At 42.2% G+C, this 17,547-nt stretch overlaps 2 protein-coding genes across 3 annotated transcripts; both read right to left on the bottom strand.

Annotated features, from left to right (window-relative positions):
• Nucleotides 1-3,101: 3,101 nt before the first annotated feature.
• nup42 (nucleoporin 42) lies at nucleotides 3,102-6,238 on the bottom strand. Its single transcript, XM_031854158.1, has 8 exons — nucleotides 5,943-6,238; nucleotides 5,408-5,587; nucleotides 5,104-5,320; nucleotides 4,917-5,005; nucleotides 4,751-4,827; nucleotides 4,579-4,665; nucleotides 4,383-4,479; nucleotides 3,102-4,093 (listed from the first exon to the last, which is right to left on the bottom strand). Exons 1-8 carry the CDS (start codon nucleotides 6,130-6,132, stop codon nucleotides 3,540-3,542), a joined length of 1,491 nt encoding a protein of 496 aa, XP_031710018.1. The 5' UTR covers nucleotides 6,133-6,238; the 3' UTR covers nucleotides 3,102-3,539.
• A 2,042-nt stretch (nucleotides 6,239-8,280) lies between these two features.
• Nucleotides 8,281-14,336, bottom strand: LOC116387259 (gasdermin-E-like). 2 transcript variants are annotated; one of them, XM_031854193.1, is made up of 10 exons: nucleotides 13,919-14,336; nucleotides 12,251-12,479; nucleotides 11,939-12,131; nucleotides 11,450-11,627; nucleotides 10,975-11,089; nucleotides 10,419-10,565; nucleotides 9,382-9,503; nucleotides 8,990-9,137; nucleotides 8,793-8,863; nucleotides 8,281-8,602 (listed from the first exon to the last, which is right to left on the bottom strand). In XM_031854193.1, exons 2-10 carry the CDS (start codon nucleotides 12,459-12,461, stop codon nucleotides 8,369-8,371), a joined length of 1,419 nt encoding a protein of 472 aa, XP_031710053.1. In that variant the 5' UTR covers nucleotides 12,462-12,479; nucleotides 13,919-14,336; the 3' UTR covers nucleotides 8,281-8,368. The 2 variants fall into 2 exon arrangements, with proteins under 2 accessions (XP_031710053.1, XP_031710054.1); XM_031854194.1 differs by lacking the exon at nucleotides 13,919-14,336 and adding an exon at nucleotides 13,581-13,852.
• Nucleotides 14,337-17,547: the final 3,211 nt, after the last annotated feature.

The raw sequence follows: 17,547 nt of genomic DNA, 5'->3' as shown, positions 1-17,547 counted from the left end.
ACAACGTGTGGCCTTGAGAGAGAGCAGCGTGGATAAATACTGTAGTAGATCTCATGTTAAGTTACAGAGAAGGAGGCATCAACATACATGTTGACTCTGTGTTGGTTGTTCACATCACCGAGTTAATTGCACATGGGTATCTACGTTCAAAGCCTGGTTAAAAAAACAAAACATCTGCATCTAAGGTTACTCCACAGCGCCAAACTTTACCTTAAAATCAGGTGCGCCCCTGAGGTGCAAGGCCTTATTAACCCCGTTTGTCGTAGCTCGGTTACACACATTTAAATGGGAATATGGTGGAGCCTAAACATCTAAACATTTTTATCTTAGCCTGTGTCTTATAACCAACTCCTGCTGGCATAGCATCTTTTTTTATCAGTTTGGAGGATTAAGAATCTGATATACTGGATCATTTCACAGATTGGGTAACGGTTAAGAGTTGTGGACGTTTTATACCACTTCAGGAGTGAAAGTTGTGTCTGTTCTAACAGAGATAGCTGTATTTAGCTTGAGCACTTTATAGATAGGATATGCTATATTTGAATGGGCTTTTTTTATTTTTTTCAAAGTCAACGCTATTTTGCTCTGTCTGCACTGCACCACCACACCAAAGTCATGTAACTTTGGAGAAAAAAATAAAATCTGAAATGATGGGCACTGAAAAGTATTTGTAATTTGTATTAATTTACACTACAACATGCAAGACATAGTCTTTTGCAGTTTGATGCAGAACACATGCATACAGGGAGCTTAGGGAGCATGCCGTCTGCAGCGCATACACAGATACAATTAATGTAATCATCGTTTTCTGCCCAGCCTATTAGTGCCACTAAGGTTCAAATGATCCACGCCCTGTCCACTCTTGTCTGCGATAGGCTATAATCTCTGTACTGACAGTAATTTCACTACAGTGTGTTAGAAGAACGTGGTGCACTGATCCTAAGATGAACCCATAAACAGCTGCAGCACAGAAACCCGGGTCCAGGGCTATAGGCACATGAAATATGTGCCACTCAGTCACCCATTCGGCAAGCCACTCAAAAAGGCATGAATCACAAGCCTCTGATCAATGCCGTTTCCCACAGGTGAACCGCTGTGGCACAACACAATCAATTCTTGTTCTCTGCTGAAGCAGCAGCCGCAGCAGCGGCGAGGAGGGTCGGCTGGAATCAGGCCCCATCAAACATTAATGCCGGCATTGAATCCGAATCAGCTCATTGGCATTCTGTACGGAGAGGGGATACAAGCGGTGCTAAGAGCATCTGTTGCTGTTAATCAGCAGATGTAGTGACCACGATGGCTGTGTAATAGCAGTGAGCGTAATGTGCATTTAGCTATACTGCATATCACAAAAAATGTTGATGTGTGTAGAAGCCAGCAAGGGAGGATAATATTTCAATAGTTGCAAGTAGAAGTCATAATTCAAATAATTGATCGATTTAGAGCTCTGACATACATACACGGCTGCAGTATGCAGTTTGAACAGGGAATTAATCCCTGTGGAAAAAAATATTGGAGCACTGTATACAGTGTGCTGTATGTCTGGTCCTTGCTGCAGGAGTCAGGTCACGGTCAATTGAATTACAGCACACATCATGGTCATGTGACCGGGTTTGTGCTAAGCTATGACTTCACAGGAAGGTAGGGCAGGATGGGGATTAAAGGAGGTGGAGTACAGTGTGTACAGTACATAACATGGGTGTGTGTGTGTGTGTGTGTGTGTGTGTGTGTGTGTATTTCTGTGTTCATTTCGACTCACATGTTATCTCTCAAAATCCAGGCCAGGCATAAATCATGTCAAATGAGTGAAATTGAGTCGTTTCTTTAGTTGCACCATAACCCTATACAGGTCTTGATGTACACCAGAGTGATAAAACATTCGGAGTCTTGCTGTGAGTGTTTGTGTGTGTGTGTGTGTGTGTGTGTGTGTGTGTGTGTGTGTGTGTGTGTGTGTGTGTGTGTGTGTGTGCCGGCAGCCATGCACTCATCCCTCATCTTTAATATTGCTCTGATCCACCCTGTGCAGCTCATGCATACATTACAGTACATAAACACAGGCAGGATGGCAATTTGATGCCGCAGCAGTTAGTGATTAATCTTCTTTAATTCGCTGTTTGGGGAAACACGGATTCACATATATATATTTATCAGTTTAATTGTAGTCACCAGATGGCAAGTTTAAACAAGCGCCACTGAAACAAGCGTGAAAGTGCCTTTTCATGAGGTCTCTTTTTTTTTCAATTGTTCATTAATCTGTTGAATTATTTATGCATTATCTGCGAGCAGGTGGTGGTTGGGAAGTTACTGCTGACAGACTGAGAAGTAGGAGAGACAAATGACGGTGTCGCACACTGTTGCCGGCAGTTAATGAATGCTGTGTTGCCTTTTACATACATAAAATTGTATAACTTGTCTTTGACCTATATGAGATATTGACTCAGGATGATTGCACAGACTCATGACGCATGCAGGAGGCGGCTCAGGATCAGTTTTACCTCTTGCCGATATCACAAAATCCCTGTCAGCTAAAAAAACATGCTCCAGTCAGCAGAGCCGTAGCCCCTATAGCAGCAGAATAGCTTATTGCTGCGTCTTTGTCGCTGTGTTCCTCTACAAGTGGTCCCACCGGGTGTTCAACATCTAATGAATACGCATTGAACAGCTTCCTCACTCACTATCACACATTCCTCTGGTTCAGGTGGATGGAGGCCTGCACGCTGGTTTGGATGGATGGTTTTAGACTGCTGTGCAGCTGTTACAATAGTGTCACATTACAATGAGAGTAAAAACACATACAATGAAGAAGAAGAAGAAGAAGAATCAGCCTGAAGCCACAAACTAGCTCTTCTGAGTTACACAGCTATTTAAGTCTAAGCTTCACGAAAACAATAAAAGGCTAATGTTTTCATTTTTAGGGTTGTATTCTGACACCCTCTCCTGGTCAAATTGTGCCATTACAACTTTGATAAATGCAGTGATTACTATCAGAGGATATTCTATTATTCTACATTCCACATTCAGTGAAATACGTTTCGAGTTAAGAGGACATTATGGGCCTTATTGCTGCAGGAGTTGTGTGCAGATAAAAGTTTCCAAACAAGTTCAAGGCATGTTTTTATTGATTTGTTGTATTATAGATTATGTTAGATCACATCATCATGCAAATAAACCTTCAGAAACTTTGCTCATCAACTGATCTGTTTCCCAATCAGCCTCTTTACAAATGGGGAAAAGGTAAAATTGGCAAACCGATTCAAAACAATCCCGAAAGACAATCATTTGAAAATAGAGCTCCATCTAAAAATATCTACAGCTGTACATGAAGCAGGCTTTGCATAAACACAAACATCATAATTGGAACCGCAGAAAGTTTTCCCTGCTGGAATTGATCTGAAGTATTAGTACAACAAACATTAGCCATATCTTTAAAAAATGTAATAATGACTTTCATTTGAATAGAAGCACTATGCAGAAGAACAGTTTTACTTTGTATAAATTATCTGTTTATTTCAAAAACCCTGTGAATTTGTCCAACATCATCATACCACCAGCATGTCGGCTGGAGGAGGCTTTAGAGGAATCTGGCCGAGAGTGAACCTCTTGGCCTTGAACTGATTCAGTTCCTCTGCGGTCATATTGCTCTCGTGTGAAAACAGACTGTCCGACGCCCCGCCGGCAGTCCCCGCTCCTGCTGCAGGAGGAGCAGCGGTCTTCCCAAACCCTTCACTCGCCTGTCCAAAAATACTGCCGCTTCCGGCTGAGGCCGGCGCTTCGGCCGCGAAACCGCTCCCAAATCCTCCCCCGGTGTTTGGCGTCGAGATGAAATTGAACCCCGAGGCGGCGCCGAATCCCGAAGCAGCTGCCGGCTTGTCGGTGGACGGAGCAGCGAAGGAGAAAGAAGAAGCAGCATTGAGCGCCGAGGAGGCTGCAGTGGAGGAACCAAACCCGGAGGGAGGCTGTGTAGGAGCCGCTGAGGCACTGCCAAAACCTGCGGAGGAGGAGGAGTGCGGCAGTGCCGCCGAGGAACCAAATCCACCGCTTGGAGCAGCAAAGCTGAACGTGTTGGCCGCGGCCGGTGCTGGAGCCCCAAAGCCTAGATGGTCAGGAAAGAAACATTTTACACATTAGCAATTTATTTACCTGACCAGAATATTCAGGCAGCACATGTAGTAATATCATCTGCTCAAGCCCTGCTTTCATGAGAGGTGGGGATACTATTTATTTTGTTTTCTTTAACCCATACAAAAGCCAAAGCAATAAAAGAACTGACTGTGTCTTGGCAGGGAGCAGGAGCCTCTTTTGATACGTTTCAGGAAGGAAAGGTTTCCTAAACTATTGCTTTACTCCTCTACTGTCACAATAAAGCAATACTTAATCTTCACCTTTGCTTTCCAAGCTGGATGTAGCCGATCCAAATCCGGTCACCGAACCAAAGCCACTCGAAGCTGCCTGAGGTGCTGGGTTGTTTATCTCTGCGAGCTGCAAGAAAAGTGAATATCAAAACATGTATTATATTTTTGTCCTTCGTAATAATAGATGGGAGCATTGTGACAGTAACTGTGTGTGTCTGCGTCTCACCAAAGCTGCGCGGGTGGCTGGATTCATAACCTTCAGTTCCTGGACTCTGCTTCTCCACTGGGTGAGCAGCTGATTTATACCATTAACCTGAACAAATGAATCAGGAGATTCTTAGACTAACAACAAACAAACCAATATCAGGAGTGAGATGAATGCGTGACGGTGCACTCACGTAGCCCTGCAGATCTCCTGAAGCTCTTGTGGAGTAATACTCCAGCCGGAGCTCTTCTGGAGAGAGATCAGTGAAACCTGTAGACAAGAAATACCAAACATAATTAGGTCCAGTGTCTACAAATAACAACAGGAATCATGTAATCAAATGTGTGTTTGATACAGACCAGATAAAGGTGCCTTGAAGCTAGAATAACAGGAAAAGCCCCACTGCCCCGAGCTCTCCCAAATATCCATGTCCATCTGGATGATCTCCCTGCGTCACCGTGAGACAGACGTCACATGAATGAATTCCTGATGACAAGATTCAATATTTTTGTGCTGCACAACTATAAGAAAGACAAACAGACTCACAGTTTTTTGTCATCATCTTCCTCACCGGCTGGCACCTGCTGTCGTCCTCCTCCCCCCCTTTCAAAGGTACTGGGAGGAGCAAGCGCTGAAAATCTGTTTTGAGCAGAGAAGCTCAAGTTATCTCTTCTCCCTCCTCCTCCTCCTCCTCCTCCTCGGCCCCAGTCATTCCCGCCACCACCTCCTCCTCCTCCTCCTCGGCCCCAGTCATTCCCTCCTCCTCCTCCTCCTCTTTCTCCTCCTCCTCTGCCCCAGTCATTCCCTCCTCCTCTTCCTCCTCCTCCTCGGCCCCAGTCATTCCCGCCACCTCCTCCTCCTCCTCCTCCTCGGCCCCAGTCATTCCCTCCTCCTCCTTCTTCTCGACCCCAGTCAGCTCCTCCACTTCCTGCTCGACCCCATTCCTCAGTTCCATGAGAGGAGAAAGATGAAGGCTGGATATAGCCTCCTTTTTGCTGAGAAGGATTCACCCAAACTCTGTTTCCAAAACCTGAAACCAACATGCACACCAAAACTAGTCAATAACTGTGTGTCCCACAACCGACAGTCTCAGGACATTTTGGACGATAGTTTGAGGTGCTGCTCATTTGTAGTATACTGAGAGGGTCTAATATTGTATCTTATTGATGTAAAGTGGTTGAGATTAAGTACCTAAATGCTTAACTTGCTAGAAATGTTACCGCTTAGTCTTCCACAGTGACTCACAAACCTAAGTAAACAACCTAGCTTCTGGGTCCTGGAGCAATGTCAACAAACGTTAAGCTACATAAAAGGAGATCAGTTAACGTCACGTAAATACTTTGACAAGTTTAGGTTTAGTTGTACTTATAGCTCCTGGACGTTACCTCCACCTCCTCCTCTAGGCTGCTGCTGCTGCTGCTGCTGCTGAGCAGGAGAGTTGTAGCTGTTGTTGTATCCTCCACCACCTCCTCTGCCTCCTCTGCCTCCTTCTCCTCCTCCTCCTCTCGGATGCTCATTCCAACATTTGTCGCCGTAACGACAACGGCCCTGAAGAAAGAAATTGCACACAGGCATTCCTACACCGCGTTTGGTCGTTTCAAATGCAGCGTTTCTTATCCGAGATCCCAATGTTTTCGTGCTAATCAGCTCGCGAAGAGGTACAGGTTGTTGTCGCAGGAGATTGACGTCATCGGGCACGATCCTGCACATCCGGCCTAACTGCGAAAACGTTTATGTTTAATTCGTTAATTTGCTTTTGTATATATCTAAGTATTATTCTATGTACCTCATTGTTTTTGAACTATTACTGATTATTGTATTTTTAACTGATTTGAAATAAAGTATATACAAATAAATAATTTTAAAAAGCGTAACATTGACCACAGCGACCCCGCGTGGTAGTTGAGTTAATGTAAAGTAGCCCAAGGCGTTTAGGTCACTCCTGTTTCACTATTGGAAAACACACACTGCACGTCCGTTCAGGATTTCTTCCACTGACCAGAATGTTTTCAGGAGCAGGAATTTAGTTTCTTCAGATCATACATTGTTAGAAGGTCACACTTCACTACAAAATGTGATTGTCAAGCTTAGCTTATCTGTTTCATTGTCTAACAGCAAATATTTTATTATACATTAGTTAATTTTCTGTTTTCAGTAAGTCCAAAAATATTTTCTAATTGAAGGGGGGGAAAGTCTTGAAATAGGCCTAGTTCTATAGTGTGCTTTGAGCTTAATGAAATGACCTGCAGGCCCATACAGTTATGTGCAATTATTCTGACTGACTAGACTTCTTGAATTGAGCAGAGCTTTGCAGGAAGTTTCCTGAGTTCTCTAAACTCAAAGTTTCCAGATACACCTCCCTAGCATGGCCACATTAAGCTGTTGGAGGCCCCAGGGCAAAACTGTACTATTGGGCCCCTAATACACGACATGTTCCACTAGAGGTTCATCAAACTGGTCAGATGTGTTTATTCTGAGCATAAGTGAGCCCAAACAGAAGAGATCAGCTTTCTCTTGTTGTTTCATGTTACAGCACACTGAGCAGAAATGCTTAGACTGCAGCTCAGGTTTGTGCTGCATTACCATTTTCAGGTGACACACTCAATGCTTAAAAAATGTGTAAGATTTCTAACAATGAATCCAACTTGTATGATAGCAAATATGTTGACATCAAACAAATGCTGCTTGTGATCTTAGTCATAACAATATCACTCTTAAAATGAGCAAAGACTTTCAATACAAATAAAATTAAAGTTGTATTGTTTACAGCTTTTTGACAGAGCAGAGGGCTTAACCTCAAAAGTAAACATTTTTCTTAAATATTTCCAAGAAAAATGAATGCAATTTGTCATTTTGCAACACATTTTTTAATCTTTGGGTTATACCTCTCATGCAATATAAAAAGCTTTATTTGCCATTTCTGTAAGACAAAAGAGATACACTTCGATAGAGTGATAACAGAGAGATTGAAATGCAATATTTTTCTCAATGTATTAACACAGTTTATAGTAAAACGTGTTTTTTTTTTTCCAATCAACAATAAATTAGAATGTTAACGGACAAATAGGAAAGTGGCAGTAAGGACATGGCACAGGTAGCTTCATTAAACTTTATAGCTACAAATACACTTTGTCTACAACATCAATACTGCATTTGAATACAATGTAGCTTTTTGTATTCAATACCAGTAATTTAGGGAATGTAAAATATATAGTTTTCATGATAATTAAAATTGTCTAACAGAAAATCTGTTGCAGCAATAAGGCATGAATGTATGAATGTTATCATTGTGTGTACCGTCGGCATGCATCAAATTTTACGTATTTGAAAAACTTAAAATCGACCACATTTAAATATTTCTTGAGCTAAGATATACGAATGTTTTTTTAGTTTAACCACCATGCACCATGCGAAAACATTCATAAATAAAAGCAGTAAAACTGGATTCATACAAAACTACTTGTATATAAATAGTTTGTTGGGACAGATTTATGTAAGGTGCCTGATTAAATAAAAACCTCCTTAATGGTTTACAAGCTATAAAAGAGTGAGACACATCTATGAAAGTATAAGAATTCATTACATACAATATATATATTTCATGTTTCATACAAAAATATGCTTAAGTCGTAAAAATATATAGAAATAATATATATATATATATATATATATATATATGATACATTCAAAAATAGTAAACAATATGAAAACATCCATAATGATAGGATACGATTTTATCCCAATAAACTTCACAATAAAGAAAGAAATGGAGGACATATACACAACAAAAGTGCTCATGCAGACACTACCACTACTTTAGCCCTTTGCACAGCAGGGACAATCCATGTATGCTGAGACTGAGGACCAACGGGAGAACCCCTGCTTCATTTCCTGTCTCCGACCACAGCCTGTAGCTGTCTCTCTTCAGTGTCACATTGGTGGAGCTGAGCAGCTGCTCGGCCAGTTGGAAGGCCTGGTTGTCTTGCAGCGGGACCGGAAGACACTGGATGGAGAGAGGCTCGCTGCTCTTCTGTAAGCTGCACATCTGGTGAGAGAGATATTAATACATGGATGGATGATTGACAAAAAGATTTCTAGCTCTTTGCAAAGTCATGAAGGCTTCAATCTTACTTTGTTCTTAAGGAATAGTTCGACATTTTGAGAAATTCGCTTATTCTAACTATTTTCAACTCATGCAGTCAACAGTGTGCAGTGAATTAAACAAGTGAACTAACCAGTGCGTCGAAGGCCTCCAGAAAATCAGGGCGGCTCTCGCTCAAGAGGCTCAGAGTTTGATCAGGCAACTCTACAAAAACAATAAAACACAACAGGGTTAGTTAACCTGTAGAAAACTACTTTTGAGTACTACCTTTGTTTGGCTCAAAGCACTGAGAGAAAACGTTGCCCTATTCAGTCGAGAGTTCACCCTCACCTTCCATGGCACTGACCAACAGGTGAGCTGCGTTTAGGCGGGCAGGGTTTAGAGTGTCCAGTAGGGCTGACAGGGATCTTCTCTGACTCTCCGACAGTTCTTCGTGCTTGGCGATATCGAGTGTTTCCCCACTGCACAACTCTTCCAGCTAACAGAGAGAGAGACACACAGAGAAGGCAAAATGGAGAAAATTTAAAAGAAAAAAGGAATGGTGGTTCAAATTAGTGTCACAGATGTTTGCCGATATACTGTCATTAAATAAAATAAAAAGGTTTTGGGTGACTGTCCATCGGGGTAAGTTTAGTTGTATCACATGTCACCTGTAGAGATGAGCCAAAACCGACTCATGGGCACAACAGACCTGTGGTGCGTTGGTGTCATGTGTCACTCACCAAACACTCCATATAAGACAGAGCAGTTCTGTCCCTCAGAGTCTCTTGGAGTCTCTTGAACAAGGCCCATCGAGGTGACTGGGGGAGCTCTGCTAGAGGAGAGAGGTCCATCTCCTCTGATCCTGTAGGAGACCGGGAGATACTGCATCAGATTTGAAACTGACGCTACACCAACATGCTGCACATCCATCCTTCCATATACACATTTTTCATAGTATTCAATCACCAAACTTGGCATATAAATACTAATACAACCATTCCTTGTTTTGATATTACACTGTTTTCTTACAAACAGTTGCAGAGTTGTTGTCGGCTCAACCTATTACCATAATTCTTGAACACATTATGTGACCTAACTCAAAAGGTCGCACTCTTTTATTGCTGTAAAAAGTCCGGCTTCTCCCAAGAATCTTCTTATTCTCCAAAAGCAAGCATGATGCTTTTTATCACCATGAAGATTTTGATGCAGACTGAAATGCAGGAGAACATTAACTGCAGATTCACAGCAAATTTAGAGGATTGTGTAACCTTGGCAGGGGTGTGCCATCTTTGACTTTGGTCTCGTTTTTTTATTTTTGGGTTGGTAACAACTGATATGTCATACTACAGCCGAATGGGTGAGTTGGACGGGGTTGTACCATCCTGCATTTGGAAATCTGAGAGTGGAAAACTGACTATTTAGCAAAATTATAAGATCCCATTTCTATCACTGTATAAAGAGGTGTACATTACCGCCAATGACAGACAAATAAAAACACATTAGTACTGTCTTTAAAGTTGCAATAATTCCATGCTCATATGTATTATAGGTCGTTTAAGTTACAGGCTTTGCTACTAGGGCTGGTCAATATATTTCACAACAAATAACCAATCTAAACAATTCCTTCAATCCACAAATCCATCTGTTAGAAAAAAAGGGAAGCTATTTGACTTCCATCATTCCTCTAATGTGCTTCACTTCCTCACAAACAAAAATAGTTATTTAGTTGGTTATTTAATGAGTAAGTGGCTAAACGTGTGAATGAATGGACACAAACCATTTGGCAGTTCGCTCAAAGCTACTTTCTCTGGAACCATCTTCCCATTGCACCCTCCGTCCACCATGTCCAAGGAATGATGGGATGGCCAGGACACAGGCGAGTCGGCCTCAATGCCTCCTATTGTGCCAGGTTGTAGACAAATATCTGAAAATACACACAACCTCATAGATATCACACACAGGGTCAAATGGATGCATGTGCCCACAGGTGCACAAACATATAGACACAATCAAAACAATCAATGAACATCAGCCTGTGGGATGCTACAAATGAGGAACTATGGCTATTCCTATTAAGTGGTGATGTTTGCTTAATAACCATCTTCTCGGCTTCCCTATTCTTTGCCATATTTAATGTAACTGCTATTTGCACAATATTTAAGATGCAAAGCTACAGAATAACAGCATGTCAAAGATTCGGTGGAATTGGAGAGGATGGAGAAGTGACATTGTAATTCATACGTTCCCGTTTCCGTCAGTCCGCCTCTCGGTAAGCTCACACACGCTTTGACACACACACGCACACACCCAAGCGCGCACATGCACAAACTCACCATAGTGCCCATTTTTTTTAATCTCCAGTTCCAGGACGCTGTAAGCAATGACTGTACCAGAGGGGATCTCCAAGGAAACATCGCTTTCCGCCTCAATGTTGTTGCTGTCCTTCACCTGATAAAACACACACACACACACACACACACACACACAGAATCAGAAGTATGATTTTTAAATCTGGTGATTTAAAATCAGACAGAAATATTTTTGGATTGAAAATATTTGAACGGCTTAACGCGACAAACACAAATATTCAAACTTTCCCCCAAAATATTACACCAATAACAATTTTAATAATAATAATAATCTGTTACTTCAGATATAAAGAAATTCCCATAAAAAAACAGTAAATCATAAATTGACATCAAACTGGAACTCTATCAAGCTATTTTGCATGTTTTCGGAATTTCCTAAAACACACACACTCAAACCCCCCACACACACACACACACCCCCACACACCCCCACACCCACCTTAACAGAGTTCCCCAGCATGCCCAGCAGCCCGAGAATCCCTTGAAAGATGCACTGCTCACTTTTCGTCTGGGTGATGGAGCAGGAGTCGGTGGTCAGAATCCTCTCCTTCACCACCGCCAGCACGTCAGCTCGCTTCTCCAGCTGCTGCACCAGCGGCTTCTGCATGTCCACCAGCCTGATGAGAAGAGAGACTGTTTGTACGAATCCACAATGGCAATGTAGTGTATGTGTGTAACATTAAGGTGGTGTCATTATCAGACAGCTATGAGTGTGTTCACATTGAGAAACAACACAAAGAGCCAGGACAGATCCAGTGCAGTATATTTAAGTAAGATGACACGGCTGATCTCTGTGGTTTGCATGTTACTGGTCTCAGGTGTCAAATGCCTGATGTCTAATTACATTTATAGAGTACTCATCACATTAATAATGAAGTCATTCTTATGTCACAATGTGCTAATAATCAAGAAAGGAAGTATTTAGCACCTGCTGCTGGAGTCTCGTAACAGCTTCTTCACATCCAGTTCCTCTTTCTTCAGGTTGCCAAAACATGACTGGAGCTTGGAAGAGCCCCGCCCCTCCAGTGTGACGCTGGCAGAGCCAGCCTCCGTCTCCAGCGTCCCAGAGAGATTGCCTCGAAACGTCCCCTTGTAGGTCAGGAATTCTGTCTCGGACACATCTGACGACACAAGTGGTGTGTGGGGGAAATATCTACTTAGTGAAGCATGTGAAATAAAATATAACATTCATATAGCTTGAGCCATTTCTATTTACGGCAGTATGTATGTGCACACATACCAGGGCTGAGCACCGTGTCGCCTTGCAACAAGTCGCTGAGGGTGAAGTCTGTCGGTTGGTACTTGGGCCTCTTCCAGAACCAGATGCGGTTGCGTTTGACGACCAGTGCCATGGGAACCAGTTTCTTTGAGTCATTTACTCGGGACACGTGGATGAGGCTTCCTTCAGGGTCAATCTGACGGAGGAAGTTGGCAGTGGCTTTGGAAAACATGTCTTCGGTTGACGAGGACTGCAGACAGAGATCCAATTGAGAGCATCAGTTTTAGCTTATTTTTAATTTTTTCCACTGGAAGGCAATGAGAACAAACAGGGCCCTGGTGTGCTGGTGCCCAACTACTAAACCACAAAGGGTGATTTCCAGTTGGAATTCTCCCCAATTTTCCCCTCTAGATAACTTATGCAAGTTTGAAAAGTCCAAATGAAGCAAATTAGACCGTGTGTGGTGGACCACGTATCCCCACACGACCCTGCAGTCAACAGCTGGCAGTGATTTACAAGGAAGTCCCCCGAATATTGTTAATAGTGTGACAACAAACGCACAGACACTGGCTGGCTAATTCCGTTGGTTCAGCTTTCAAAGTTTAAGCATTTTATGTAATCAGGCATGATGGGGGATTTGTGCTGAGAGGGAAGAGAGAGTGAAAGAATGGAAGAAAGATTGAGCTAACTGAAAGAACGCAACGTTGGCTGGAGGACAGAGAAAGAGGCCGGTTAGGGAGATAAATCGAAAGCATCCCCCTGAATGGAAACAAGAGCTCCACCCACCTCCCCACACGTGTCAACAACACAAACTCCAGTTGACTTGACCTGTTTTCAGTGTGTTGAGTCATTTGCTCTGAATTATTAAAGAGTTATCGTAACATCAGCGGGGACCTTTACCTAACCCCAAACTCGAATTCCAAAAGCTCAAATATGCTGTTTCTAAATACTTTATATTTCTTTTGTTTAGTGTGATCTGGACCAAGGAAACTACAGAGAAAAGAGACAAGATGATAGGAAAAACATTTTAACATGAGGACATTTCGAACTAAAAACACGTGGTTAAGGTAACATGCCATGCTATAAGGAAATATATAGCAGTAATGTAAATGTAAATATAATGGTTCCTTAAAAACCTTCAGTGGCTAATCACCATAAAGCAAACAACTGACCCAAATCCATACTTTTTATTTTTTTAGAAAAGTGTTTTCTATGCTTATCTATGAAAGGTACATATAAAATAGAAGAAAGTACACATTTCCATTAAAATATTTGCCTGTATAAACAGTTGGTAATGTTCCATTAACATCCCTGCCGCGTGTATACAAATGAAACACAACCACACACATACTTGCAAGTGTGCCAGAGCGCGTGTGTGTGTTTCCCGGCAGCCCACTTTTTCAAACGCAACCAGGCTGCTGTAACAGAGCTGCGCGTGCTTCCACAGTGAGGTCAGCTGCGGACGAACCCTAAAAACGCATGACTCGGATTATGAGTGTGAAATTAAAGAATTAAAGTGGAGATCACGGAAAAAGTACGTTTTTACCGAAAAATCCAACATAGAGCATAAAAAACAGACCACTTTGGTTATCTCAAGCGGACTAGAGTCAGACTAGAGACCCGTAGTTGGTTTTCTGTCTCCTGCAAACAGTGATAAATGACTCATTTGTAAATGAAGTTGTCGCTTACCTCAAATTACGTCTTAAACAACTCTTCAGGTTTAAGATTACGCGTCGTCGGTTCAGAGCTCAGGTCCGTCCCGTTTATCAGTCCTGGAATGTCACCGATGCTGCCACGCGCAAAAGTAAACCAAGTAGTCCAAACAGGGACCAAAATAGTCCTGTTGATGTAACAGTGACACTTCCCTCGCCGTGTTACTATAAAGTTAGTACAGGACAACGGGTAAAAGCAATCCCTGATAGCGGTGGTGATCGGTCAGAGCTGTGGCTGAATGGTGGGAGAGAGATTAACTGAACAGTTATCCACTTCACGGAGGAGAACACAGACCGCTTCCTCCTCCCACTCTCACTGGACAGTTAATTATGATCATATGAACTCTGGTATTTGTGTGTGTGTCTGCGTGTATGTGTGTTTGAGGAGGACATGAGCAGACTTGCCTTTTTGATTTTCGAAATGAATAAAGAGGGAAAATACCTGCAAGTCTTTTTATTATTCATTCATGTCATTTTGCATTTCACTGCCATTCTGATTGTAAATCGTAAGTATGCCCCATTGCCACCAGTTAGACCACATCCTGTAATGACAAACACCTCCTGTGCAGGTAAGTGAAATATGTAAATGTTCTTGTATGGTTACTAATAAGAAAACTCCTGCATTTGTAACTTCGACATGGGGAAAATAAAAATCATTTAAATTTCAATCACACATTTAGCTCTCAAGGCATCTAAATCCCTTTACCCATAGTCCCTGGAGCAGTGTCAGATGTTAAGATCATGCTGAACGAGTGGCAGGTGTTGACCTTTCTGTCAAAAACATGAGTCAAATGGATGGTAATCCCCTTTACAGTAAATTAAACCATATTTTGCGTAGTTGTTGTCGGTGCCCAGAAAAAAACATGTGGCGGTTCAGATTTAAAGTAAAATGATGTAAGTGCTGGGTTTAGAATAATGTGTGTAGGTGTGAGTGGAGTGGGTGTATTTAGGTTTGTGCCCAGTAAGTAGTAACTTGCTGACGGGGAGTTGTCTCTCAGATGTAGATAAAATGGTCATGTGTTACTCTGAAGTGTGGAGCACACGTGCACTAACGGCATGTAACAGGCTGCTTTAGGTATGTACATGGCCGCCACCAGCAGGAAAAACTAATCAGATCTTTTACCAATGTAATGGTTAAACTATATAATGAAATTATCATATTAAATGCGTATTAAATACTCATTAGTCTATGAGCCCTATCAAAGAGATACCATTACTGAATTATTATTCAATTATTTAATGTTGTAGCTGGTTAAGTGGAATGAATGCCTAACTACTTAATGTAAGGTGGGATTGTTACATCTATAACAATGCATTGTATTGTATCAAATTATAATTTTTTCACCCCGAAGGGGTCTCAGCACAATATTTACTTTAATGCTGTGAGTTATTCTTTTCCAAATGTATACAACAACACATTGAACCTGCACACTAGTTTCCCAGTCAAGAGTCCTATTGTCACGGCCAGGTCATGCCCCCTGTGTGTGTGTGTGTGTGTGTGTGTGTGTGTGTGTGTGTGTGTGTGAGTGTGTGTTGTGGGCGTGGCTCCTACCTGGTCTCCTCCCTACTCCCTCCTGATTACTACTCTTTCACCTCTCCTGTCCACTCTACCTGCAGCTGCCTTACATCGACTCATCTACCCAACAGTATATCTATACCCCGGCTTTCCATCCACCCATTTAGGATGATATTATGATGACGTTTGTATGGAATTGAAGTAGCCTACAGTCATTCATTCATGATTCATCTGTAGGATGATGGTGAATAGCTGAACTGTAAGGTCAACAGCCTGGCTCACCTACGCCTAAAAAGGACACTGATACTTAATTGCATGAGGAAAATTGGAAATGTGAGGGAAATAAAGTCCAAACCCTAAAAGGTGTCATGATTTTCAAGTTGAGGTATTTCTGTATCATCAACAATGAGAAGACAAAGAATAGATTTCACAGAACATCTCATTTGCATATTGGATTCCATAAGAATGTTCCATGGCATCCCTTAGAACATGCTCATGTTCTATGCAGTGGAGAGTTCAGATCCAGTCAGACTAATATTGATCCTGTTGAGAGAAGCTACTCAGTTTTGGCTCAGCAATTTTTTGATGATTTAGTTGAATATTTCTGTTAGTCATGTCTATTTGCGAGGTATTAAAAAACTTCCTGAAACGGCAAAAGACGAACTTCAACAAAGAAAGTGATGTAAGTAACTAACTCTATCAACCTAGCTACTACTGTTGGATATAAGCAAAAACATTTCCAAAGTAGGGCTGGGCTATAAATAGATAATATATTGAATTTTTGATGTTAGAATATGTCGTCTTCAAATCGTAATATGGCGAGAGTGTTGACTTTTCTTTGATTTAAAGGTTGCATTACAAGTTATCATTTTCTGAACTTACCAGACTGTTCAAGCTGTTGTATTATTTGCATGCACCCGGTCATTAAATCCACATCAATGATTATTATTTTTTATCGATAATCTCATTTTGTAAATATTTTGTGAAGCCACCAATGGTCAAACCTACAATATTGTTGCAACAACGAAATCGAGGGATTTGGTCAAACATTTCGTGATATTTGATTTTCACAATATCGTCCAGCCCCAGCCATCATACTACATGAAGTCCAAAAATATAAATACAAATAACAACTAAGAACTAAAAAATATTTCTTTGTTACAGCCAACAGAGAGCCACAGTGGCTCCAGGAGTCAGTCCAGGATCCGGGACATCAAGAGAGCTGAAAGTGCTAAAAGGGCTGCACAGATCCAACACACAGAGAGGCTCTGTGCTACCCAGCAAGCCCAAACCGACGCTGTTCTGAAGAGACTGGGATTCTCCGTCCCACAAGACACTCTACCTTCAACTCAGCCCCAAGCTTCCAGAAGGAGCCCTGAATCCTCTCTGCGAGGAAGGAGGATTAAGCCCATTTCAGAGGACGACAAAAGGGGCCGGAAGTCCAGGACCAACCGGACTTTGCAAGAAGAGAACCCCTTCTTAAAGAAGAAGCTGTGTCTGGGCAGTCAGATGGAAATACCATCCTGTAAATTGGTTAAGATTACAGAAGAAGACAGGAGCCCAAGCCCAGATTTCAGCTCAGTGGACATGCAAACTGAGCTGAGGGCCATCAGCCAACTCACCCCGACTCCTCCTCCAACAGCAGCAACCAGAAGACCGACTCGTCTCCCTGTGATGATTGTAAAACCTGGACAAGCAGGTATGTACCGTTGAATGATAATGATTTTCTCTGTGGGAACTTGAATGGTTATTGGTGGACATGGGAATACAGTTAAGAGGTTTTGTGTAAGCATGGCTATTTTGCTGTTAATCTGAACAGAAAAGGATGTAGCTGATGGATGCAAGCTCCAGACAGCTCAAAGTAAGGTGGAGAAATTGATGGAAAGACTGGATAAGTTCCAGCTGCTCCACCATCCTTCACCTCAACCACCAGCAGCCCCAAGAAGGACCAAGGCGGTGACAGCCAAGGTTCGATTACCTCCCGCCCCGCCCAACAGAAGTCAACCTCACTGTGCGGTCAATCCCACGGTTCCAGCACCTCCTGTCCCACCCAACAAAATAGGACCTCACCGTGGGCCACAATCCTGCTC

The sequence above is a fragment of the Anarrhichthys ocellatus genome, unplaced genomic scaffold (assembly GCF_004355925.1).
Source record: "Anarrhichthys ocellatus isolate YVR2014 unplaced genomic scaffold, GSC_Weel_1.0 scaffold14, whole genome shotgun sequence".
NCBI classification, from domain to species: Eukaryota; Metazoa; Chordata; class Actinopteri; order Perciformes; family Anarhichadidae; genus Anarrhichthys; species Anarrhichthys ocellatus.
The sequence above is the reverse complement of the archived record's forward strand: the minus strand, read 5'-3'. Positions and strand labels throughout refer to the sequence as shown.